The 25743-nt window shown below is 57.3% G+C and overlaps 2 protein-coding genes across 6 annotated transcripts; one reads left to right on the top strand and one right to left on the bottom strand.

The window, feature by feature from the left end:
* Positions 1-4349: 4349 nt before the first annotated feature.
* Positions 4350-12756, bottom strand: MPST (mercaptopyruvate sulfurtransferase). 3 transcript variants are annotated; one of them, XM_023257457.2, is made up of 3 exons: positions 12652-12756; positions 8495-9125; positions 4350-4920 (listed from the first exon to the last, which is right to left on the bottom strand). In XM_023257457.2, exons 2-3 carry the CDS (start codon positions 9087-9089, stop codon positions 4622-4624), a joined length of 894 nt encoding a protein of 297 aa, XP_023113225.1. In that variant the 5' UTR covers positions 9090-9125; positions 12652-12756; the 3' UTR covers positions 4350-4621. The 3 variants fall into 3 exon arrangements, with proteins under 3 accessions (XP_023113225.1, XP_023113226.1, XP_023113227.1); XM_023257458.2 differs by having other exon boundaries at positions 12555-12665; XM_023257459.2 differs by lacking the exon at positions 12652-12756 and adding an exon at positions 12365-12645.
* Positions 12757-12878: 122 nt separating this feature from the next.
* TST (thiosulfate sulfurtransferase) lies at positions 12879-25140 on the top strand. 3 transcript variants are annotated; one of them, XM_011284201.4, is made up of 3 exons: positions 12879-13028; positions 13698-14313; positions 24679-25140. In XM_011284201.4, the coding sequence occupies exons 1-3, from the start codon at positions 12933-12935 to the stop codon at positions 24975-24977; spliced, it is 1011 nt and encodes a 336-aa protein (XP_011282503.2). In that variant the 5' UTR covers positions 12879-12932; the 3' UTR covers positions 24978-25140. The 3 variants fall into 3 exon arrangements, 2 of the variants coding, with proteins under 2 accessions (XP_011282503.2, XP_019691073.1); XR_002160072.3 differs by lacking the exon at positions 12879-13028 and adding an exon at positions 22711-23155 and having other exon boundaries at positions 13035-14313; positions 24679-24816; XM_019835514.3 differs by lacking the exon at positions 12879-13028 and having other exon boundaries at positions 13035-14313.
* The last annotated feature ends 603 nt before the right edge of the window (positions 25141-25743 follow it).

Raw genomic sequence — 25743 nt, 5'->3', positions numbered from 1 at the left:
TTCTGGAGCGTGGCTCGTGCCTTCGGCGAACTATTAGGGCCGTGTACTCATTGCCTCCCGGACTCCGATCCTCGCCCTAACCGTCCTGCCCCCTCTCTAAGGCCCGACGCTCCTTCTCTGTAAAATGGGGGAGAAGAACACGAGTTCTCAGGGTTACGGATCCAATGAATACAAAAACAGCATCCTCCCTGGCAAGGAAGGTGCTGGGTAAATAGGAGGGATTATTAGGGTCTCTCTCAGCCCCGCCAGGGTATGGATGCGGATGGCAAACATTCACGAAGACCTGTGCACGTCAGTCACGGTGCTAGGGCCAGGAGGAGAACCATAGATAAGACAGGCACCGTCGAGGGTGTATAGGCCGTCACAGGGAGGCAGGAGTGAGGGGCAGCACAGCATGTCAGTTACAGTAATAACGCATCTATGTGGTGCTTCCTGGGCTGGGCTTTGTTCCCAGTTCTTTGTATAAATCTGATCCTGTGAGGCAGGTACTGGGTTAGACCCACGGAGGTAGAATCTGGAGACTCACTGCCAGGTCTGGGGTGGTGGCCTCGCGTCCTGAGACAGGGAACATGGACAGGGGAGCAGGGTTAGGGTACCAGCAGGCAGCGGACACAGGGGTCTGAAATAAATAGGGATCCGGGCCCAGCGAGCTGCTGGGGGCCCAGATTTGAGAGCGACTGGTTGAGCAAAGTGGGTTAAGCCACCAAAATGGCTTATCCGTTACCCAGAGAGCGTGGGCCCACCTAGAAGCAGGCAGAGACTCTGGAGAACATGCCAGTAACCGGGAAGGACAGTCAACAAGAATAATCCAGACTTGCAAGGACCTGGAGAGTCACACGGCAGTTGGGGCCATTTAGTTTAGGGGCAAAGCGCCCCCAGAAGGTATCAGTAGCCGCTGAGTGCTCAGATGCCCCCGGTATAGCATGCTCCCCCTCCAACAGGTAAATATGTTAAACCTTTCGGTGCTTAAAATGATAAAGCTTCGGTAACCTAAAAATCTCATCTCTTCCTGAATGACTCATTCCCCACGAGTTAAGAATAAACCTCTATTGTGCTCGTATAGCTGGGTGATTCCAGTGGGAGTGACACCTGATATTGTTGTGAACTTCACCTTACCTGACATCACATCTAGAATTTGCTCTCCTTTCTCAGCCTGGGCGACTTGAGCCCCGCCCTGGCCTGAAGGATCTGGAAGGCAGACCTCTCGGGGGCCACGTGCAGCCCTGCTTCCACGGCCCCGGGACCGATTCATTATTCAGTCCGCCGTGTGCGGGGTCGGGGGCTTCGGGCCCTGATCCCTCGTGGCAACGATCCAAGGAGTGAACACGTCCCAGTGCAGCCGGTTAGACGAGGCTGGGAAACTTCTGACTGTCCCTGACACAGGAGGGGTGTTCCGGCAAATATTTGCCAAGCGGATGAAAGTTTCATCATCCTTGTTATCCAGGGCGGCAAGTTCCTGCCGGGAACACAGCCGGCGGGTAGGATGGGCTCTGGCAGAGGCCAGGACCTTGCAGTGAGTGGTTAATTATTCTGGGAGTTGACTTGAAGGGACTGAGGGCGGAGCCCGGCCAACTCCTCAAAAAGGCGGCTCTGGGAATCCTAGAAAGGCGAGGCTCAATTTCCTTTCTCCCGCCTCTGGGCCCTTCTCTGAACCTGTCCAGACCCATCCAGGACCTTCCCAGGAGGAAAAGCTTCAGCTCAGATCACCCTGGGTTCCTTGCTGGGAGGAGGACCCAGGGAAGGGAAGGGGAGCCTAGCTGAACCCCTGGCTCAGAACCCCACAGCTCAGAGGGTCTCCTCGCGGAGCTGGGAGACACGTGGCCGTCCTCCCTGAGCTTGTCACTGGTGTGTCCGAACCCTGCGTTACACTCCATTCTCCCTTAATCGTGAAATCTGGAAAACCACCCCGGGCAAGACCCACTGGCGGGGGGGGGGGGGGGGGGGTGTCTCCCCTGCAATTTCTAACTGCAGGTGAGGCCCCGCTCTCAAACTAGCTGTGTGCCCTTGGGCAAATCGCTCAACCTCTCTGATCTTGTTTTTCCCACTTCTAACAGGAGTCTGTCCTCACTTCACGGTACTACTCCCTTCCTTCTGGAAATATGGTAGCACGGGCCAGTTTTACTCCCTGGTTGGGAAGCTTTACCAGGGCAGGAACATAATTCTCCTATTCACTGTCCCCTCTCCCTGAACGCAGACGTACAGGAGGCACTCAACATGCCGCGTAAGTAAAAGTCCTTTAAAAAAAAAAAACAGGGGGCGGGGCACCTGGGTGGCTCAGCTCAGGTCGAGATCTCAGGGTTTGTGAGTTCGAGCCCCGAGTCGGGCTCTGTGCTCATGGCTCAGATCCTGGAGCCTGCTTCCGATTCCGTGTCTCCCTCTCTCTCTGCCTTGCTGCCGCTCTCTCAAAAATAAACGTTAGGGGTGCCTGGGTGGCTCAGTCGGTTAAGCAGCCGACTTCGGCTCAGATCATGATCTCGCCGTCCGTGGGTTCAAGCCCTGCGTCGGGCTCTGTGCTGACCGCTAAGAGCCTGGAGCCTGTTTCAGATTCTGTGTCTCCCTCTCTCTCTGACCCTCCCCCGTTCATGCTCTGTCTCTCCCTGCCTCAAAAATAAATAAACGTTAAAAAAAAATTTAAAAAAATAAAAAAATTTAAAAAATAAACGTTAAAAAAAAAAAAACGGGGGCACCTGGGTGGCTCAGTCAGTTAAGCGTCCTACTCTTGATTTCGCCTCGGGTCATGATCTTATGGTTTGTGAGTTCGAGCCCCAAGCTGGGCTCTGCGCTGACGGTGTGGGGCCTGCGTGGGATGCCTTGCCAACATCTCTCTCTGCCCCTCCCCTGCTCTCGCTCTCTCAAAATAAATTAAACAAAAAATTTAAAAATAATAAAATAAAATACAAAAATAACAGGAACACTTGATATTTACTCCATGCCCAGCACCAAGCTAAGCGTTTTCAGTGCATTCTCTCATTTAATCCCCGTATTTCTCAAGGAAAGTATGATGACTCCCTTTTTAACGATGAAGAAACTGAGGCCCAGAGAGGCTCAGCAGTGTCCAAGGTCAGGCACCTTGTACGGGGCAGCTGAGACAGAAGCCAGATCCGAACTCACATGCATCTGTAGACGAAGCCCTCTCCCTGACGCAAAGAGGCGGGGACGTTTCCAGGAGAGAAAATGAGGCTTGGAAGCATGAAAAGGAAGTATAAAGGGAAGGAGCTTTCTGGACGGCTAAACTCAGCCTCCAGGGGGAGGGGGCGTGATGAAGGATCCCCTCCACGTTGGGAGTCCTCGTCTACACTGTTTCTGACTGCTGTGCTCAACCGTTATTTGCTCCTAAAGCAGTGGTTCTCAATCGAGGGTGATTTTTGCCTCCCGGGGGATACTTGGTGATGCCTGGAGACGTTTGTTGGTTGTCACAACCGGTCCGTACTACTGGCTGGGGGCCAGACATGCTGCTAAACGTCCTACATTGCACAGGACAGCCTCGGCAACACAGAATTATCCCGCCCGAACGTCAGGAGCGCTGAGGTTGTGAAACCCTGAGCTCGAGAAATGGGACTCCGCAATGCCGAAACCTTTGTCTGACATCCTCCTCCTGAGGTACGCATTATTTCCCTTTTACAGGTGAGGAAACAGACTCAGAGAGGTTGGGACTTAATTTAGAGCTCTCATTCAGAAAACCCGATACTATCCTATCGGCTCCCTCTTGCCCATGGACTTGGGAGGTGACTCAGTGTCAGAGGAAATGTGATGGGCGGTGGGGGGGAGGGGGTCGCAGGTACAAAGAGGAGCAAGTTTGGAGTTCGGGAAATCTGGGTCTGGTCCAGCTCTGCTGTAATCCATCGTGTGACCTTGGGTAAGTCAATGCCCCCTCTGGTTTCATTCTTCTAGGGTTTTCCCCAGTACCGACGGATGCGGCCCGTCTACTACTAAGGGGTTCTTTGGGGGCTTGGAGACGGGGAGGGGGGACCTGGCTGCAGGCAGGGGCCATCTGGGGCCTTCTCAGACACCATTTCCATCTCTGCACAAAGGACAAATACAGAAGGAAGAAAATAGAGCCTCGACCCTTGGGCCTGGGGTGGGGGGTTTGGGGGGTAGGCAGAGGTTTTCCTTATCACAGCAAGATTCACTTCTCAGTAGCCCAGAAGCCAGAAGGGGAGACCCCCAGCATTATGGGGTGGAGGATGGTTGGCTGGGAGCATTCTGTTCACAGGACTAGAAGGGCTCTGGGGTTCCAGCCCTGCTCGGAAGGCAGGGGCAGGATCCCCCAGACCCTCAGGCTCCACCGAGCTCCCTTTGCTGGGCATTCGGGACCACCGGCTCCTTAGGAAAACCAGGCAGCCCCACAGTTGGAAGCATTTGGCACTGTGCTGTTTTATTTCCTCAACAGGGAAAACAGAAGGGAGGCAGGACCCCCGCTCAGCACATGGGGCACTGCCTCCCTCTGTCCCACCACCACCTTCTCTCCGGCCTCGGCTGGGAGCCCGCGGGTCGACAGAACTCCTGGCCTCTGGGATGTCGCCCTCTGCGCCACCTGACTTGCGGGAAGAAACACCCTCTCGGTCGAGGCAGAGTCAGAACAACCAGGCCGGGCGCTGCCTCCCGTGTCCTGACCCTGCCCTCAGTGGGTCTTCCCCCGGCCCTCGGAGATGACGTCCTCTGGCTGGGCACGCATGTACCACTCTACCCAGGAGCCATCATAGATGGCCACGTCGGGCTTGCCGCAGACGTAGGCCCCCAGTGCCACGTGGCAGGCTGTGACGCCGGAGCCGCACGTGGCCACCAGTGGCTGGGACAAATCCACCTTCTTGTCCTGGAACAGACGGCAGATCTCCTCGGGGCTCTTCTCCAGGCCCTCCTGGGTCAGGAAGTCCGTGAAGGGGATGTTCACAGTGCCGGGGATGTGGCCAGGTTCGATGCCTGCAGCAGGAGGGCAGGAAGGAGGGAACACACACAAAGGGGGTATGAATGGCCCCTGGGTACTGAGAGCCTCCCATGCGCCCACGGCGCTAACCCTCCATGTGCATCATCTCGTGTAGTCCTCACAGCCAGGCAACCCAGGCGCTATTCATAGGCATTTCCATTTTACGGACAGAGATGCTGAGGTTCCGTACTGCCCAAGGTCCCGCATCCAGCAAATTGCTGGCTAGAATTGGAACCCAAGACTCAGACTCCACCAGAGCCTCACTCTGCCCCCAGTTTCCCGATCACCTGTGTGCCCTGGGGGCAACAAAGATAAGTAAGCCCTCCCCCCGCCTGGCCAGGAGTCATTGCACTTGCCCTACAGAAATTGATCTGGCAGGGCAGACAGGCAATAACTGAGCCATTAGGAGTATGAGGGTGTTACACCCTGCGGGGGGCGATGGGGGCATATTATAAGAGGTATTAACAGTAATCATGAGGGGTGCCTGGGTGGCTCAGTCGGTTAAGCGGCCGACTTCGGCTCAGGTCAGGATCTCACGGTCCGTGAGCTCGAGCCCCACGTCAGGCTCTGGGCTGACAGCTCAGAGCCTGGAGCCTGTTTCGGATTCTGTGTCTCCCTCTCTCTCTGCCCCTCCCCCGTTCATGCTCTGTCTCTCTCTGTCTCAAAAATAAATAAAAACGTTAAAAACAAAAAACAAACAAAAAAAAAAAACAGTAATCATGATAGCTGGTGTTACTGAGCGCTTACTTTGTGCCGGGGACTGTGAGGAGCCCCTCTGCTGTATTTTCTCCCCCCAGACTCTACGGGACAGAAATGATCATCCTCCCTTTTACACAGACGAAGAGCGTGAGGCACACAGACTAACTTGCCCGAGTCAGAGGGGCCCCAGAGCTGGGGCTGTTAACCACCAGGCTGCGAGGGCAGGGAAGCTTCTCTGAGAAGGCGCTGAGGGTGAGCAGGGTTCTATCAGGTAGAGAGGTCTGGGCAGTGGGGGCTGAGGGCACGCCAGGCTGGGGAAGGGGAGTCTTTAGAGGGGGTAAAAGTCATTGGGCCAAAGCCCAGACATGGGGGGAGGTCGAGGCCCAAGAGGAACCAGGAGGCACGGGAACACCATAGCAGGCCTGGATTAAGATGTAGGGCTTTGGGGCACCCGAGTGGCTCAGTGGGTTGAGCGTTTAACTTCGGCTCAGGTCATGATCTCTCAGTTCATGGGTTCGAGCCCCATGTCGGGCTCTGTGCTGACAGCTCAGAGCCTGGAGCCTGCTTCAGATTCTTTGTCTCCGCTCTCTGCCCCTCTCCCACTCACATTCTGTCTCTTTCTCTCTCTCTCAAAAATAAATAAACATTAAAAAAAAAAAAAAAGTCGTAGGGCTTTGACCCGACTGCAAGGGGAAACCAGACTTCCGTTTTCAAAAGATCATTTTGATCCTAGCACAAGAACCCTAGAGGGCAAGGCTAGAACGCTGTTCATAAAGAGGGTCATTCCCCTAAACCCGGTCATTTGATTTCACCACCCTCTGCGAGGCAGGTGTTAGTAATATTCCCATTTTCACACCAAGGACTGAGACTCGCAACAAAATAAACCCTCACAGCCCAGGATTCAAAAATCCCGGCCATTCAGACTCTAGGGTGAGGCTCTAGCCTCGTGGCTTCTGCCTCGATTTCCCCCTGCAGCGGGTGACACTCCTACAGAGAGCTGAGGACCCGTGTCGACAGTTATGGCTAGACCTTAGCACCCAGCCAGCGCTCTGAGCCCGTGGTGAGGTTGGAATGCGCCCTGCACCCCCAGTTAGGTGCAGCAAAGGCTCACTGAGAGACATCACGTAGAGAACCGAACTGGGGCAAGGAAGGAGAGCAAGCTCTCGACCCAGGTTGGCCGCTGCCCGAGCAGGGCTGTCCCCGCGCCTCGAACCCCACCAAGCAAAGCAGGCTTCCCCCACCCCGCTGAACGACAGCAACGATGTGATGCCCTCCACTGATCTAGACCCAGCTTTTACGTGCACTGGCTCGGTCGGTCTCTACCACAAGCCTGCTAGGTGTGTGCCATCATCTCTTCCTTTACAGGTGAGCAAGCAGGAGAGGTGAGCATTTAAGCGCCTCTGTAAAGAGCCATAAGCACGGACAGGGCGAAGCACACAGGAATTACGTCACCCTCCTTGAGGGCACCTTACGTGTGCTGAGCGCTCTATACGCGTCTTCTCGTTTGACATTTGACGCTCACCGCATCCTTACCAAGCCCTGTTTTCTCCTCTAATTTTGCACGCGCAAACGCTGCAGTTCAGAGATTAGATTAGGTGACCGGCCAAGTGGCTCACTGCCCCCACCCCCGCCCCCAAAGGGCTGAGCTGAAGGCCCTAACAGGTTCAAGGTGGAACCACGTAAAATTGTCACCTATGCGGGCCCCAAAAATGGCTGGCTATCAGCAGTGCCCTACGGTTGGATCTCAGGTCAACACTGCTCTGCATGGTTCCATGTAGCGGGGTCCTTCTCGAGTCCCCAGATCTCTCTGGGACGTTGATCCCATGCCAGCTGTTGGGTCGGTCTTCGGTCTTCGGGGATGCACGGGGAGCAGGGCCGACCCTTACCCTGGGGCCATGCGAAACAGTGAGTGGATGGGACGGGCCCAAGCTGCTTTGTAAGCACTGAACAGAAGCCCCACCCTCATTCAGGGGCGGTAGGGAGGCGGATGCCATTCAAGGACAGACTCCCAAGACCAAGTAGCAACTTCCTTGCATCCCCCCTGAAAAAGGCACGAGAGACAAAAGGCTGGGTAATGACTGCTTGCTCACTGCAGTTAAATGTACCGCCCCAGCGCCTGGCCGGGCTGCTTCCTGACCTCCAGCGAGGTAGCCATTCTGAGACTCCATTTCCTCCTGGGTACAATGACAGCACCCATCTGTCAGGGTCATTGAAAGGCTCACACGACCGTGGCCATTGGCCTATCCGTTTGCGGGGAGCCCTGCCCACGTCGTCCAGGGCTTCCCTGTGGTCTCTTTGCCTGGAGAATTCAGCTCCCAGACACAGGGCTCTGCTCCAACCCAGGCCAGCAGCCACCTCTATTCAGTTTCTCTCCAACCTGGGGCCGGTGATCCCGCGCGCGAGCGCGCGCGCAGGGCCCCTCTCTCTGCCCTCTGCAAGCCTTGACCCCTTATGGGCCTTACATCCACTCCCCTACCCCAGACTCCTCCCCCTCCTCCTCCCCCAGTCTGCCTCCATCAACAGCGGGGGTGGGTACACCCGATCAGGCCCCATCCCTTTGGGGGCTTTTCCTGCCGCCCCTCCTGTTCCGCAGAGACCGCCCTACATCCGCAGTATTGGGGTGGGGCTGTTTGGCTTCTCACCCTAATACAGGGCGCCCTGGGTTCCCAATGAGTCTGGGGGCAAAGCAAGTATTCGTGTCCACTTTTAAGGAATAAAGCCAGGGAGGCTCAGAGAGTGAGACGACTAGAAACCACATCTCACGCCCCCGCCCCATGCGGCGTCCTTCAAAGGCGAGGCCGAGGCAGGGCTCAGCGCGCCCCTGGCCCCGCGCCCCAGGTGACCTCCCGCCCCTTCGCGCGTGTTTGTTACCGTCTCGGGGCTCGGGCTCGGTGCCGCGGAACCGGCCGGCGGCGCGGGCGTCCACCACCTGGAAGCGCCGGGATTCAAGGTTCTCCTTCACGTCCTCGTACGTCTTGACGAAGGCGGGGTCAAGCGAGGCTCGGAACTCGGCGGGCGCCGGGCGGCTCTTCCCCGAGCTCAGCGGGAGACCCAGGCGGAGCCAGTGGCGCAAGCCGCCGTCGAGCAGCGACACGGTGTGGTGGCCGAAGGCGCGGAACATCCACCAGACGCGCGGCGCAGAGTAGAGGCCCTGGTCGCTGGCGTCGTAGATCACGACGTGGGTGGCGGCGCCCACGCCCAGGTGGCCCGCGTACTCCGCGAAGTGCGCCGCGCTGGGCATCATGTGGTCGTAGGGGGACGTGCGGTCGCTGCACTGGTCGATGTCGAAGAAGGCGGCGCCGGGGATGTGGCGCTCCTCGAACTCGCGGCGCGCGTCGCGGCCCAGCTTGGGCAGGTACCAGGAGGCGTCTAGCAGCTGCAGGGGCTGTCCCGCGCGCGGGGTCCGCAGCGCCTCGGCCACCCACTGCGCCGACACGAGCGCGCGGAAGAGCTGCTGTGGGGGCATGGTGGCGGCGGCGGCGGCGACACCGGGGCTGCAAGCCTGGGCGACAGGGAGGATGTCAGGAGGGAATCGAGGAAGAGGCCGGCCAGGTCGCTGCAGATGCCCGCACCGCTGGGTCTGGCACTAGCCCGCAGGGGCGGTGGAGCCCCGGGAGGGCAGAGTCCAGGGAACACAAAACCGGCAGAGGCAACCCCAGGGGCAGACTTCGGTCACCGGGGCCTCCCCTCCCCCCCTCCCTCCCACCCAGGACACCTACACGGGGAAGAGCAACGGAATGACCCTGACCCCTTGGAGGAGGCCAGGCGGACCCTTCATCGCTGCTTGCCGGGGTCAGGGGGGGCGGTAGGGACAGGTTCAAGCACAGGAAGGCAAGCAGGGGGCAAAGTCTCAGCCCCTCCCCAAGGTCCCTGGTGGAATTCGTAAACTTCTTCGTCAAACGTTTATATAAGCAGCCTCACGGGAAATAGTAGCTGAATTTACTGACTCCTTGCTATGTATCATTTTATCTCACAATACCTCAGAACCCTGCAGGACACAGAGTAGGCTCTCAATTATTCGCTGGACAAGTAGCCTCCGGAAGGTTGGTAGGGGATATTCTCACTGTCACGGAGGGCGGTGCTGAAGTTTAAAGGCTCCAGCGGCCAAGGTCAACAGCTAAAGTGGCGGCGACACCAGAATCCTGACTCTCGCTGGCCAGTGCCGTGCAGGCCCTGGGGGTCCAGCCAGGTCAGATTTTGTCCCTTGGGCCTGAACTGAGTCTCTGAAACTCGGGGCAGCAGCGACAACAGTGACAGCGCCTCCTCCCCGTCCCTTCCACTCCCCTGCAGGCCAGCCACTGAGAGTACACACAGCCCACGACATGACACGCAGGCCACAGCCTGCCAGGGCCAGGATGCCCTGAATGTGTTGGGCACCTGTACAGACAGCCCCTAGTTCGTCAGGTGCCTCCGAGCGCGAGTTAGGGAAAGGTGCCCCTTCCGTCAGGGCACGTGACTGGGTGGGTGGAGCCTGAGCCACAGGTCAACCCCCATACCCCGTTGGCAGGGCATGGCCTTACCATCCATACCAGGCCGTCCTGCCACAGAGAAGGGGTGGGGAGAGAACAGGTGCTTCGTGGGCCAGGCCACACGCTAAGCCCCGTGGCCTTTAGTGGTGGGCCTATGACAATGTCTGCCTTCTGCGCGAGGCAACTAGAGATGTGCTTTGGCCTTGCTCACACAGCTGGTCAGTTCTGGAGGCTGGACCTCTTCCCCAGCCTCGGGTCGGTGATGACCAGGGCCTAATCAGTCCACAGTGTTACCCCTCGTACCCAGCCTCTCCCAGTCTGGCTTTTAGGAACTCAACTCCACCCACGAGGCCAGGCCTTGTGCTGGACACTGAGAAACTCTTAACGTTGCCAGGCCCCGGGGGACGGGGGGCTGTGGCGGGTAAAGACAGGCCACGGGCCTGCCCAAAGGACAGCATCATTGAAGGAAGTCTGGGGTTCAGTGCAAGCACCAGGGACCGATACCTCAGCCTAGGGTGGGAGCAGAGGAAGTGGGAAGTCTTCCTGGAGGAGGAGGAAGTGCGCACAAACTGATTTGACTTTTCCAGGGGCCCAGGAAACTGCGGCTTGACCTTCAGGATGAGGAGGCTGCCCTGAGGTGGCTTTTTTTTGGCTAAGGGGCGATCTCAGTGCCTGTGGGTCCTACCACAGCTGAATAGTGTTGGCGGATGCTGTGGGTCCCTTCTTAAAGAACCCATCTGGGAACCACAGTGGCTCCTGCCCCCTGGGATTCTTGGGGCTCCTGGTTTTCTATCCAAGGATCCATTTAGAGTAGAAAGAACCCTGGACTGGGAATCAGAGCCCCGGCCTCAAGTCAGTGCGAATCACTCGGCTCCTTAACTAGCCGTGCGAGGGAGGGCATGGTAGGCTCCCCGGCCATTTTCACTTCTTATAATGGAGCTTCCAACCTTCAGCTCTTACGGTGGAGATTAATGAACAGTTAATGACTGTCGAGGGGCCATCACGATGCACTACAAATGGCCGGTGTCAATAATCATTAAAAACGGCTTAATAAAAACCCAATGATTTCTGAAAAGTTATTCCCATAGGTGGCCTTTCAACAACAACACATCTAGAATCTTAAGAATTTCAGGATTCGGTGGGACTTGGGAGGTCTGGGGTCACCCGGCCTGGCCTTCTCCCCCCCCCCCCCCCGCCCCTGCTTTATGGTCAGTTCTCACAAAGGACTGCAGGCAGGAGAGGGTCCGGGGAGCAGGCTGTGTGTCACCGAAGGGCCCCAGGTCCTGGCACGCTTGCCAAGCCTGGACCACCTCAGGTGGGGGTGCTCTAGGTGGGGGTGCTCTGGGAGTGAAGGACTCCAGGACCCACAGGACAGCCCTAGCTGTATCTCGCGAGTGTCTATACCCACTAGGGGAAGTGTGAGCCCCAGGCTGCCATCTGGGGGGGGGCTGGAAGAAGGGGGGCTCCAGGCAGACTGGGCTATCCTTGAGGACCTCCCCCTAGTCTGCTCCTTCCTGGTACCCTCCCCCCCCCGCCCCCCCCGGCCCCCCCCCCCCCGCACATCAGGGCCAAGCACAAAGTTCGGAAGATTCTGGAGGCCAAATGCTTGTCAAAGTATGAATGTCTCAACTTCCTGTGAGACTAGCATTATTTCAGAATACAAAAGAGCCTTTCCAAGGGAGAGGAGAAAAAGCATTTGGGACATATGTAACATGAATGCAAAAGAGGCTTAGGAGCAGGGGTGAGCCACCAGCTTGCAAGGACCAGTTGTTATGATTTTTCAGGAATGATGTCGCCTGGTTGTTAAACACGGCCCATTGTTAAAAACCAAACGCTATAACCTTATAATTAAATAGGTTAATTAAAAACAAAGGCAATTATTTTGAAAAGCATGAGGCTTTGGGGTGGAACCAGGTAAACCGAGGCAGATCCGATGGGCCTCAATTGCTTGGTGTGCCCGTGGGGTGACCAGCTAGGCCTGTCTGTCTGCTCTCGAAATGTAAAGTTTCTGGCCTACTCCGTAGGGTTGTTGTGAGAAGTCAGTAAGGCCCTAGGAGCAAAGTATCTCACCCAGCAGGCCTTGGCCAATGTTAGTTTCGTTTTGCTCCGGCAAGTTCTTTGCCAGTTTCTCCTCTTGGAGCCTCGGCCTTGTCTCCCTGGCCTCTCTGTGGGGTTTCATTGGTCCTCTTCCCTCCCTCTTACCCTCTATGGTGGCCCCAGGTGACCCCCCCCACCCCACCCCTACCCCCCCACCTCCCCACCCGCCACTCACTCAGACGTCACCCAGCAGGCCGCCCCGAGCGGCGGCGGACAGCCATCCTTAGGGCGAACTCCGGGGCGCGTCTTCCCTCCTAGACTGCAGCCCCCTACTCCGCTCTGGCCCCGCGGGGGAGCCCCGCGCCGCGCACCCCGATGATCGACCTCCCCCCAGAGAAAGGCAAGCGCGATGCCGCAGCAGTTACCCCGGTCTCGGGCTCTGCGCTTCCGGGCTCGGTCATGGCCCCAGAGCAGGGCGCCCCCTCCCCGCGCCCGAAGTCGTCCCCTCCTCCCGCCACCAACCTGACGCCGGCCGAAGGGAGGAGACTGGAGCACTGCCCACCGCCGCGGCCACTCGGAGCCGCGGCTGCTCGCGCCTTCCACTCTCTGGGCCAGGGGGACACCCGCGCCGCCGCGTCCCGCCCCGCGCCGCCCCCGCGCCCCCCGCGCCCTCCCGGCGGGTCCCCGGGGTCCGAGTGGCGCTGCGCTTGGTGGGACGGCGCGGGGGGGGGCGGCCGCGGCGGGACTGCACGAGGCGGGGGCGTGGCGGGCGGCGCGCCGTACCCCCCTCCGGCGGCGGCGCGATGGTGCGGGCCGGCCGGGGAGTTGTGAGCTCTGGGTTTGAACCCGCCAACTTCTCCAGCGGTCGGGGGCGAGCGCCAGGGCGGCGGCGAGGGCGAGTGAGTGCGGCCGGGTGGGGCGGCGGCCAGGCATCCCGGCCGCTCGGGATTGGGCCTCCGATCTGGCCCCGGCAACCCAGGGGAGGGTCCCCCTGGCGAAAGCGGGACGGGGTGCCCTGGGAGCCTCCGACCCAGCTAGGGTACCGAGCCCGGGCGAGTCTGGAGGCGGGCGAGTCCGCCCAGGCTGCAGAGATTTGCCGCGGGCGCGCTTGCCGGGGGGCGCGAGCGAGGGCCTCTGCGGGCTCCAGCGACCCCTCCCCCCAGGCTCCCACTCCCCTACCCTCCCACCAAAGGGGGCTTCTCCGCTCCACATGTCATCTCCTCCCTCCTCCTGGCCATCTTTTCGCCTCTCTCTTCTGGCAGGATCTCCAACGCCTGTATGGTAGCTTCCGGAGCCAGATGCCCTCCGGGCCAGCTCCCCCAGTGGGGCTCCGGGGAGCTCTCGCCCCGCCCCCTTCGGCGCGGGGGCCCCAGGGAGGGGCGGAGCAGCCCTTCCTTAGGGAATGCAAACCTTCCCACTGGGTGCCCGGGCCCTGCCGGGTGGCTGGGCCTCTGCAAACACGCCGCCCTGCGGGGAGCGCGGTGGGAAAAAGCTCCTCCCAGGTCCCGCTCCCCTGCACGCACGGCCCTCACACGCTGCTCTCTTTCCCTGGTTTCCACCCGCGCCAGGTGATGCGCAGAGCTGAAACCATGGTCCATCAGGTGCTCTACCGGGCGCTGGTCTCCACCAAGTGGCTGGCGGAGTCGGTTCGGGCTGGCAAGCTGGGGCCTGGCCTGCGGGTGCTGGACGCGTCCTGGTACTCGCCGGGCACCCGCGAGGCCCGCAAGGAGTACCTAGAGCGCCATGTGCCCGGCGCCTCCTTCTTTGATATGGAGGAGTGCCGGGACGCGGCGTCGCCCTACGAGATGATGCTGCCCAGCGAGGCCGACTTCGCCCGCTACGTGGGCCGCCTGGGCATCAGCAACCAGACCCATGTGGTGGTTTACGATGGTGACCACCTGGGCTCCTTCTATGCGCCGCGGGTCTGGTGGATGTTCCGTGTGTTCGGCCACCGCACCGTGTCGGTGCTCAACGGCGGCTTCCGGAACTGGCTGAAGGAGGGCCACCCGGTGACCTCTGAGCCCTCACGCCCAGAGCCGGCTAACTTCGAAGCCACACTGGACCGCTCCCTGCTCAAGACCTACGAGCAGGTGCTGGAGAACCTTGAGTCTAAGAGGTTCCAGTTGGTGGATGCCCGGTCCCAAGGACGGTACCTGGGCACCGAGCCAGAGCCAGATGCAGTAGGTACGTGTCCTGCTGGGTGGGTGATCCCTGGGTGGGGGTGCGGGGGGTACTGCCCCATGAAATGATGGAGAGCAGGGATGTCTGGGACCCTCTCCAGCTTTTGCCCTCAGTTCCCCCATACGTGGGCCCCAGTCTGCATCTGTGAAATGAGAGAATAGAGCCAAATCCAAAAGCTTTTTCAGCTGTGATGCATGAGGACCTACATACGTGTTCCCATAGCCACGTGCTAACTAGCAACCTGGTATCCACATGGGGTGGCATCAGCAGAGGTGCCTGGTGACATCTCCACCCACGTCCCTGCCCAGGAACTCCTCCCCCACATGCCCGAAGGTATGCCCATGAGCCAACACGTGCATCTCTGTGCAAAGCTCCCAAGGACACCTAGCTTGTTGGGGCCGCTCCTGTTCCCCGGAAGCCCCCCACGGACATCAACCCTGCCCTTCCCGCAGCACCCCCTCCCTCCTTCCAGCCCTCCCGGACCCCCTGACCTTTCCAAACAGCTGCAGCCTGTTTGCAGAGCTATTAAGAGTAGCTGCCATTTCGTGCTGAGTAGTTCACATCGCGTTATCTCATCCTGTCCTTCATCCGAGAAGGCCTAATATCCCCATTTTAGAGAGGGGGAAACTGAGAAGTGAGGACATTAAGTTACTGGGCTCTGTTAAATGGCAGAGTCAGGAATTCCGCCCAGTGCCGACTGGTTTCAAACCAGTGCTCTAAGCCAGGCATCCACAGGGAGGTGGCTCGCGAATCCTCTGCTGCGGACAAAGGGCAGGCCTGGGGGGTTCTACATTGCTGGAGGTGGGGGGAGTCTCGGGAGAGGACATGCTGAGTTCTAGAACCTCCTAACAGAGAACCATAGCAGTCTCACCATCACCCTGCTAGGTTTCCTCCGGCCCCTGCCTGGGCACCTCTGGTGGCCGGGACCTCACTGCTTTGGGGGTCTCTGGTGGCCCCGGCTGGCCTGAGCCCTCAGAATGGTCGGCACCTCCTGGCTCTGGGCTCTGTCCTCGGGCAGGGTCTGCAGAATCTAACTCCCGTGCAACATTTTTCCTAACTTTCTGTGCCTCGGAGGGGAGAGGACTCTGTGACAACAGTTTTGGACACTCTCCGGGCTGGAGGTCCTGAAAGATCACCTCATGGGACAGAGGGGAGACTGAGGCACACAGAGGCAGGGGCAGGTCAAGGCCACATGGCCAGTTAGTGGCAAAGTCCTGGACTTCTTCCAGGTCCCATGTCCCCCCGCCCCTTGCTCTCTGAAGGTCTGGAGTTGAAGATGCAGAGACTTTTGGCCCGGCCCTTCCAGCAGCCCCACCCTTGCCTCGATTCCACACGTCTTCTCTCCTTAGAACTTTCGGTGGCTCTTGGGAGATGAATGGTAGAGTTGATTCCCTTGCTGCCTCCGGGCTTGCCCTGAAGCAAGCTGGAAAGAAGCGAAGAGGTGTCAGATCCAATCTCCTCACTCCCATTTTAGAGATGAGGACACTGAGGCTCAGAGAAGAGTCCCTCCCCATTCTTCCTCCTCCCACCGCCTCCAGATCCCAGGGAGCAAGGATCCACAGGAGAGGTCAGCCCCCCCCTGTGTGGGGGGATCTCAATCCGATGTCTTGGCCTCTCTGGGTTCCCTCATTGTAAAATGAGAAGAGGAAAGCCCAGCCCTCCCCACCTGGCTGGAAGGGTATTTTGAGAAGGGGGAGGAGCTCTGCAAAGCCCAGGGCCACCCAGAAAGCATGGAGTGGCACTCCCCTCCCTCATTCCCTAAGAGGCTTTGCTGGCCTCCCAGGCAACATAGTTTGGGGGCACAAAGGCACATGAGGCTCCCTGAGTTCACGGTCCCCAGCTTGGGGTGGGCTCAGGGAGGCAGCCCGTGAGCTCCGGGGTCCAGATGCAACACCCAGAAGGAGGGTCCTGAAGCAGGAGCTGGGAGCAGCGCCTTGGACACCCCATGAGCTTGCAACATACCCTATGCAGCCTCGCGAGTCCTTGGCCTCTGAACCCTTCCCTCCTTAATGAAAGGAATGGGCTCACCTTATAGAGCCCCGGGGAAAGCCAGCGAAGGAGGGGACGGTCAATCCAGCCCAGTTATCTTCATAAACCTTGAGGGCAGTGAGGGTGAAGAGGGTATCGACCCCCTAGTAGGCATTTTTATCAGCCCAGTGTTTCATACATGTTCTCTCCTGGTGGAAGGTGGGGGTTAGGACTGATCCCAGTTTACAGGTGGGAAAGGGAGAAGTGGGTTCTCTAAGGAGGCAGAGTGGCCAAGGTTTGACCCCAGGCTGCAGGTCTCAGGGTGGAGCTGTTTCCCAAGGCCACTGCTGTGTCAACAAACACAGGGACTGGGGGAGAGGGGAGGCCGGGGGGAGGGGAAGTCACAGCCTCACGGTGTAGTGTTGCTTCATGGGATCCCGTGTTAGTTCACAGCCTCCTCAGGAGCTGGGAGCCTCCCACCCACCCCCGGGGTAATCTGAAACCTACCCCCAGATGCAGAGGGCAGGGCAAAGCCTAAGAAAGATCAGGCCACTTCAGATGGGTAGGTAGCCGTTTTCATAAGCAGGGGAACTTACTTACAAGGCTTGTCTTGGGTGGCCGGCCGCAAGACGGGTAGGTTTCCGCACCCGCCTGCCAAATCTTGAAAGTTTATACAGAGGCATTAACTGGGTTGAGTCACATACACACGGTCCAGCTGGGTCTCGACACCGCATCGCTATCTCAATGCCATGTCCTTGGAGCAGCCTCTGGGAGCCCGGAAGTCAAGCAGAACGCACATCCCAAGGCCGGGAGGGGGAGAGGCATCTCTAGCTGTCCCAGTCCAGCTCATGGGTCAACTGGTGCTCTCCATGACCTCCCCTGACTTTCTACCCCTCGCATCAGCTCTCACCACCTCACACGCATGCCCCCTCTTCTGCACTGTGCCCTGAGGCGTCAGCAAGGGGTTTCACGGGGCCTGGTGGTGGCTCCTTTGGAGGCTATGCGGCTGCATTGGAGGCAGGCACCATAGCGACAATATACAGGCACATGCAAGAGAAAATACGGAATTAAGACAATGAACCCCCAAGTCAGGGATGGCATTTTCCATCAAGAGCGCCGTCATCTGAACCATTGGTTTATTAAGTCCCCTGGGCTGGGGTTCAGATAATTCAGGGCATTTACTTGTATTCTCACGTGATGCAGTGAAGGTGATGCCTAACAGACTCACCAGATGTGAACACACAGCATTCTGTCTGGATGATGGCCTCCTTGCAAGGCAGCGCCACCGTCTAAGTCCATCCTGTTTCGGGGGGTAGCTTTTCTCGTTAAAGACATTTCAGGGTTCAGCATGGACAGGTTTTGGTGACTATCATTCAAGCCTCGCTGGGTGAATTTAGTAAGGGCTGGCGCGTGTGCTAGAACATCCGCCAGGATGGGGAGCGAGACAGCAGCCCAGTGATGTACCATCGGGAGATGACATGTGCCCACCTGGCCTCAAGGAGACGGAGATTGTCAGCTTTAGGACCTCTGTCTGGTTGTGCGCACCACGTGTAGGGGCCGGGGGGCGGGGAACAGCGCTTTCAGGTGGGAGGAGAGAGCATGCATAAGTAGGGGAGAGGGAGACAGAATCCCAAGCAAGTCTGGCCCTGTTAGCATGGAACCCGATGGGGGCCGGGCTCGAGCTCATGAACCATGAGATCATCACCTGAGCCGAAATCAAGAGCTGGCTACTCAACTGACTGAGCCACCCAGGCGTCCCTCTGTTGGCCCCTTTTGCAGTATGACCCCCCCAATCACTGTTTGGTTGATGAGGGTGTCTAAACATGGCATTTCGTTTCTCTAATACCCTAATGGTGGCAGCCTGGTTGGGTGATCGGGGAAAGCTTGGGCTAGGCCAGACACAGTGTCTACACAAAGCAAGCATAGCAAAAACCCGCACTGAGGGAGAGAGGAGGCAATATGCCCAATTTGCCCCTCTGTCGTCAATGGGGAATTCTCGTGAATGACCCCAGGCCCCTTTGCCAGTCACCTTGGGTGCTGCTTACAATACACGGGGCATGCTGTTAGTGGATTAACCAAATCACTGTATTTCAGGGGCAATCGAGCATCCTTGGCAATAGGCCAGCCTTCCCCGGGGAACGCTGGCGGCCGCTCTCTCCGTGCATCCGATCTGCTGTATCTGCTGAAGGTTGTACCCGGGCTAGGGCCTCGGCCTCCTGATTGCCAGGGGGGTGTCAGTGCCTCGTGAGCCGGGATATGGAGAAGGGGAGGACTGCCTCAGACTCTTGCAGGCGAGCCCAAATATTCCCTCATATGCCCTGACCCTATGAGGGCCCACTCATGGTCATCCACCCCTCTGCAACCCCGGTAGGGTTGATCCCTTTAAAATAGGCCAGCTGTCGGTACAAAAAGGGCAAAAGTCCAGGGTGCAGGGGGGGACTCTCCGCCCTCTGAGTTCAGCCCACTGGCTGCCGTGGCTCACACCTCCCCGAGAGTCTCCATCCGGAGGAGCCCTGTGGACCCACTGCCAGGAGCTGGTGCTCTGTGGGGGTGACCAGAGGTTTGCCCCCTTTCCAGAGCCGCGACTAAAATCCTAGGGGGCCCCTCTCTGTAATTAATTCTCATTCAGGTCAGTGGTACGATCTTAGTTATCAGAAACCTCTATTTCTCCGTCTTTTCCGTGAATCTCCCCGAAGGTGGAACGCCTGAGGGGGAAGGAACACTTTTGCAAAAGCATCCGAAGTGAAGCAGTAAATCCGGGTAAGAGTTCATGCTAATGCAATTGACAAGGGGATTCGGTTATTTTGGGGGTATATATTTTAAAGTAATAACCAAGGTTGTGATCAATTGATGCTATTATACCACGACATACCAGAGTTTTAGGAATATTTTTTAGGGTTTTTTTCATTTTATTTTGAGAGAGAGAGGCAGTACAAGCGGGGGAGGGGCAGAGAGCGAGGGAGACCCAGAATCCGAAGCAGGCTCCAGGCTCTGGCTGACAGCTCAGAGCCCGACACGGGGCCTCAACCCGTGAACTGGAGATCATGACCTGAGCAGAAGTTGGACGTTTAACCGACTGAGCCACCCAGGCGCCCCCCGTTTTTAGGAATTTTATATACTTTCTGGAACACTTGTATCAATAGCTTCCATATACATATTTCCTAAGGAAAATGTAGTTAGCATTTCTTCCTACTTGGCTTCCCATGTAATTTAACATGTGAAATGAGTCTGATTAGTTTCATATTTCTCTTTTACAAGGAGGAAAAAAAACCAAGTCTTTTGAGATGGTCCAGGAAAATCCCCAAGTTAGTTCAGGGTAGGTAAGGTTTCATTGAGAATTTGATTTAGGGGAATTTTGCCTAAAATATCAAAAGGTTTTATTTATTTATTTATATTAGTTCGTAGATTTATATAGAACAGTTTTAGATTCGCAGAAAGAATTACAAAGAAAAGACAGTTCCCATATACCCCCACACCCAGTTTCCGGTGTTATTAACATCTTATATTAACTAGTATGGTACATTTGTTACAGTTAATGCATATAGGTACAGTACATCCATTCACTTAATATAAAAAAAAATGTCAGAGCCAAGAGAATTCTAAGGAGACAGGAAGATTAAATATAATGTGGTCTCCTAGACGGGGTCCTGGAACAGAAAAGGCATTTCATAAAAAGTAAGGAAATGTGAATAAAATATGGACTTCAGTCAAAAGGTTTTAAAATACATGGTCGCATAGGATCGCGGGTCGTCATGAAACAATATTCAGTTATCCATTTAACCAAAATGACAATTAAAGGCCTCAAAGGCAAGTATAGAAATTGCATGCTTGTAGAAAAAAAAAAAACAAAAACAGAAACAAAACTAAAAACCAAAAACATAGCTCTTTAATAGAGAAGACTCTGCTTTTTTCTTAAGTAATCAAAGACCTGATCAAGACTATATGAAGTATAGGAAATTATTATTTTATTATTTTTTAAATGTTTATTTTTGAGAGAGAGAGAGAGAGAGAGAGCGCGCAGGGGAGGGGCAGAGAAAGAGGGAGACTCAGAATCCAAAGCAGGTGCCAGGCTCTGAGCTGTCCGCATAGACCCCGACGCAGGGCTCGAACTCATGAACTGTGAGATCATGACTTGAGCCGAAGTCGGACACTTCACCAACTCAGCTACCCAGATGCCCTGAAATTATTTCGATAAAACACAGTATCTTTGTTTGACCATCCCGTCAAGAACGGACTGATAATTCAAGAAACTGTTATCCTTTATGGTGGGTGAGAGCAAATGAAATTTCAATGTCACCTAAGTGCACTTTGATATATAGCTTATTTTTAAGCTGATTAAATAGAGCTCTCGTACAAATTAATTTTGGTAATACCTTCAGAAGGTAGAAAAACATGTATACTTAGCCCATATCCATAGACATATGTAAACGTAGAAACAGGCAGAGACCCTGTAACTTAGCCTTTGATGAGTAATCTTAGGAAGGCTGTGGGCCAGGCTTTGGACAAGAGAACTTCTAGAGCAATCTGTACGCTTCCCCTCGCCCTCCCCCAGATTTTTTCCTTCAGTCTCTGTGGATAGCGTTTTGGTTAACTCCTGGGGTGTTTACGTATCAAAGACGTGATAAAATTTGCAACTATGACTTTCCAGAGAAAGAATGTTGATTATCCCCCAGGTTTGGGGGCAATTGCTATTAATTAATTTAAAAGTGCTTATTTCTCTATTTTTGAGAGAGAGAGAGCAAGCAGGGGAGGGGCCGGGAGAGAGGGAGAGAGAGAATCCCAAGCAGGCTCCGCGCTGTCAGCACAGAGCCGGACGTGGGGCTTGAACTCATGAACCTGGAGATCGTGACCTGAGCCAAAGTCAAGAGTCAGACGCTTAACCGACTGAGCCACCCAGGCGCCCCACAACTGCTATTTAAGATTCGGCTTTGCATTTGGGGTGGGAAGGCATGGGGGCATTTCCACTTTCTCCTCCACCGCAACATCCTCGATTCTGGTCGCTTGCTCAAGGATCCCCCTCTCAGCGCCCTAATCAGGCTTTGTCACAGGCTCCTGAATCTCAACCCACAGCATCTCGTGCCTTCCTCGCCTTGCACGAGGGCACGCTAACACCTCCGACGGACTGCCCTGCTCTCCCACCTTGGCTGCCGGCCCCGAAGCCGGCAGGGTAGGAGACGTCCGCTTGTCCTTCTCAAACCTCAGCTTTTCCCACTTTCCAACTTGACTTTCAGCCTCTAGCTGGGCCTCAGTGTCCGGACGAACTGGCCGCAGTGGAGGCCAGCGCACTGTGACAGCCATCCGTTTCATTTCTCTGCGCATAGCCCCTCAAGCGAGCGCATTAAGGCAGCAGGTGTTTTCGGGACCTCCCTGTACCCGTGCCGAGGTCCGCGAGTACCCAACGTTCAGGCCACCCCCTCTCCCCATAGAGGTCGCGGCCCAACGTAGGGTCGCCCCCGCCGATGCCTCTTTCCCATTGCCTTTTCCCAAGGCCCCTTTCTTCAGTCTCCTGGCCGGCTTGCCAGCTTTTAGTTTACGGCCTCCTCGGGAGGGTCCCGGGGTAATCCGAAACCAGCCCCAGATGCAGAGAGCAGGGGGAGACTGAAGAAAGGGGCAGACGGCTCCAGATATGTGGGTGGCAGGTTTAAGAAGCAAGGGAACTTACTTACAAGGCTTGTCTTGACCGGCCGCAAGATGAGTAGATTTCTGCATGCACCTGCCAAGCCTTAAAGGTTTATACGGAGGCCTTGACTGGGTTGAATCCCATACACGTCATGCAGCTGGTCTCAACGCCACATGACTATCTTCAGGCCATGGCCTTGGGGCAGCTTCTGGGAGCAGGGAAGGCAAGCAGAATGCACATTCCCAGTGCAGGGGTGGGGACAAGGGGCGTCCGAGGGCCAGGGTCCAGCTCGTGGGGCAACCAGCGGTCACACCCTCTCGATGGCCTCCCCCAGTGACTGGCCTCCTCCTGGCCAAAGGTGGAACCCAAAGTCCCAGGCCTCTGAGCAGCTGAGGAATATGAGGGGTCATCTCATCTTTCCCCCTGCCTCCTCTCCCTTTCCTAGAAAGGTTCAGGGTGGTCCAAGGACACAGGTTTTTAGGGTCGGACACGCCTGACTCCACAGGCCTGTGTGTCCTGAGGTAAGCCACCTCACCTCTCTGAGCCTGGGCTCCCCATCATCTCCTGGCTTTGTGAGGATTCGGGAAGTTCTGGAGCGAACCCACTGCCTGACGCCTGGGGCCAGAGGTGTCGGCCTGGCGGCAGGCCCGCTGGGGGGAGGAAAGCCTGCAGTGGAAGCTAGGCTTAGGAGAAAAGGCCCCTGCTTCTGGGTCCTTCTGCCGGCTGTTCTCCAAGGCTCTCTGGGCTGGGTTCGTCCCGGCCCTTGCCATGCACAGGAGGTCAGCACCTGCTCATTTAAATTCCTCGGACAGGCCCCGAGCCCTCGCTGGCAGAGACGAGGGGGACCCCCGCCTCCTGGGGCTGGCCCAGTTTGGGAAGCCAGAGTCACGGAAACCCCCAGACTTCTCTACTCCCAAGAGGTGCCTTTTATGCAACCAAGAAAGCAGGGGCGCTGTTGGCATCGGGGACCAGAGGAAAGAAACAAGACGGCATTCAGAACTCCACAGACATTCGCGCTTTGAAATACACTTCCATTCAGCCCAGTGCCTGGATGCCCAAAGATTTCTAAGTTGGATTTCTTGGCACGGGAGGCCCTTGAAGCCAACAGATCCATTGGCTTCTCCCTGGTAGGGGCGGCAGGCGTCCAGCCTCCGATGAAAATTTCCAGACGAAGAGATAAAATTCCCACAGGAAAGACTCCCCGGAATGTATAAGTGGAGACCTCTATGCGGTCAAAGGAACCCCTGACTCATGCCGGTGAATTTTTGGAATCTTCTTTGGCTTCAGGGGATGGGGGTTGGGGCATTGCTGGCATGACTGTGCACCTACTGTGTGCCCGGGGTCACTAGGGGCTTCTGCCTCCAGTGGCTAATCTTCCCCATAGGCCTGTGACGTAGGCGGGGTTATCTCTCCATCTCACGGGTGGGGAGGCTGAGGCTTAGGGATGCAGGGCCTCCTGGCTGCAACCTGCCCCAGTGTGTGTCTTCCTCCAGTCCCCTCCCTCCCCCTGCTGCCCACCTTGGTCCTGCTCTGTCCCGCGGTCCAGGTTAAGGGGGTGGGGTGGGGGATTTGGGGGGAAAGGGAGCTCCAAGAGGCGCCCAGACCTGCCTTGGGCCCCGCTCCCAGCATCCAAAGACTGCCAGGGTGTGGGGTGCTTGAGGAAGAGAGGAGTGACCTTTGGCATGCTAAGGGTGGGACCAAGGCCTCTGCCCAGATCCCTTTGCCCCACTTGCTGGCTATTCTGAAACCACATTTGGTCTCAGACTCACTGGGAGGGGAGACTGTTCCGGAAGGGACCTCGACCAGCTCAAACCTCCCACTTTGCTCCCAGCCAAGCCTCTCAGGGTTGCTAGGACAGCCCTGCAGGGACCACCCCTCGCTGTCCTCACCTGCCCCCAAGGGAGGCGGTGAGGTGGCGAGAGCCTCGGCCTCTGAGGGTGGGTGGGCCGGCCTCAGTAGTCGGGGCCTTACCCCTGACAACAGCCCCTGCCCGTGAGTACTCTCATTCCCGCTCAAGCCCTGGGGGAAACTGGGGCCCAGAGAAGTGACACGTAAGGGGTCACCCTGCTGGTAAGTGGCAGAGCTGGGATTCAAGTGTACGTCTAGCACCAGGTCACATGTGCTTCCCACACCGGTGCTCAACGGGAACCTCAGGGGACTCGGTGGAATCCCGGGTCTGCCTTTGCCTCTCTGTGTGGCCTCAGCTGAGCCATTGCGCGTGGCCAAGCCTCAGCGTATTCATCTGTAAAATGGAGCGACATTCCGTGTAACGAATCATGGGGTTATCCGTTTAGCGTCTGTCTTCCCCGCCTGGCTGTGATCTCCCGAGGGCCGGCCCATCTCTCCCACCGCTGTGTTCTTCGCCATCAGCACAGCTCGTAGCGTTCGCTTCTCAGCAACCCTACGAGACAGCTGTGTGCCTTTGGGCCCATTTTACAGACGAGCAAACCGATTCAGAGAAGTGAAGCGTTGTCCGAGGTAAAACGGTAGTGTAAAGGTTGGTGAGCGGCAGAGGTGAGACTCACCCCTGTCCCCTCAAGCAGGTGTGACTTCGGACATCCCTGCTTCAAGGCAGGGTTTGGGGGGGAGAGCGCCCTTTGGCTTCTGTCTCAAGCATTGACTGTAGGTTGGGCCAGGAGGAAGTTGAGCTCCAAGAAGGGCAAAGGCCTTACGTTCCTTCGTGTAGCTCCTATCCTTGTAGCCTCAGCGGGTTTGGGCCCCCAGGCCGCCCTTAACCCTGTCCTTCCCCCCCCCCCCCCTTTGCCTTCTGCTGCGCCCAGGACTGGATCCGGGCCACATCCGAGGCTCAGTCAACATGCCGTTCGTGGACTTCTTGACCGAGGACGGCTTCGAGAAGAGCCCAGAGGAGCTGCGTGCTCTGTTCGAGGCCAAGAAGGTGAATCTGGCCCAGCCCCTCATTGCCACCTGCCGGAAGGGAGTCACCGCCTGCCACATTGCCCTGGCCGCCTACCTCTGCGGCAAGCCCGACGTGGCCATCTACGACGGCTCCTGGTTCGAGTGGTTCCACCGGGCCCCCCCGGAGACCCGCGTGTCCCAGTGGCAGCGCGGGAAGGCCTGAGCGGTGGGCCTCCTCAATGGCCAGAAGCTCCCATCTGTTCAGTGACCGAAGTCTGACACACAGCGCGTACCTCGTCGGCAAAGGAGACCGACTAGGTTTGAGAACTGCCGGGCAAAGCTCTCCATTCCTCCCAGACACTGGAATAAACCGCTTTTTCTGAGGAGCCGTGTTTGCCTGCCTCTCTCTGGCTTCCACCTTGCCCCCTATGCCCGTCTCCTCCGGACTCCCTAGAGCCCATCGGGGCAAGAAACCTCCCAAGCAGCCCCTAGCTGGGGAGGCCGCCCTGAGGGTGCCACTCTATTATTTAGTTCTGGCAGAAGAAGTTGCCTGTTGTCATCCCATGTCCGGTGGAGCACATGGGGACCCACTGGGAAGGGGCCCCAGGAGGTGGAGAGAAGTGAAAGCAAGGACAGCCGGGCACCAGCCCCCCCGCCCCTCCCGGTGTAGGCCCAGCCCTCCGGGGGGTGGGGGGAGGAATGGTGGAGGGGGCATCTGGCCTTCCAAAGAAGGGATCGAATGGGCGTCACACAACACAGGCCCTGGGGCCTCTCAGAGGAGGCGATGCTCAGGGGTGCCTGGGTGGCTCAGTGGCTTGAGCGTCCGACTTCGGCTCAGGTTATGATCTCACGGTTTGTGAGTTCGAGTCCCGCATCGGGCTCTGTGCGGACGGCTTGGAGCCTGGAGCCTGCCTCGGATTTTGTGTCTCCCTCTCTCTCTGCCCCTCCCCTGCTGACGCTAATAAATACACATTAAAAAATTAAAAGAA

This window comes from Felis catus, chromosome B4 (assembly GCF_018350175.1).
Source record: "Felis catus isolate Fca126 chromosome B4, F.catus_Fca126_mat1.0, whole genome shotgun sequence".
NCBI lineage: Eukaryota > Metazoa > Chordata > Mammalia > Carnivora > Felidae > Felis > Felis catus.
The sequence above is the reverse complement of the archived record's forward strand: the minus strand, read 5'-3'. Positions and strand labels throughout refer to the sequence as shown.

Excerpts from the sequence above, each read along its gene's own strand:
- MPST (XM_023257458.2), bottom strand. The coding sequence starts at position 12,590 with ATGACCGAGCCCGGAAGCGCAGAGCCCGAGACCGGG. Across the intron at positions 9,126-12,554 it reads GCGCAGAGCCCGAGACCGGG|GCTTGCAGCCCCGGTGTCGC; the intron begins GTAACTGCTGCG and ends CCTGTCGCCCAG. Across the intron at positions 4,921-8,494 it reads CGAGCCCGAGCCCCGAGACG|GCATCGAACCTGGCCACATC; the intron begins GTAACAAACACG and ends CTCCTGCTGCAG.
- TST (XM_019835514.3), top strand. The coding sequence starts at position 13,428 with ATGCCCTCCGGGCCAGCTCCCCCAGTGGGGCTCCGGGGAGCTCTCGCC. Across the intron at positions 14,314-24,678 it reads GCCAGAGCCAGATGCAGTAG|GACTGGATCCGGGCCACATC; the intron begins GTACGTGTCCTG and ends TGCTGCGCCCAG.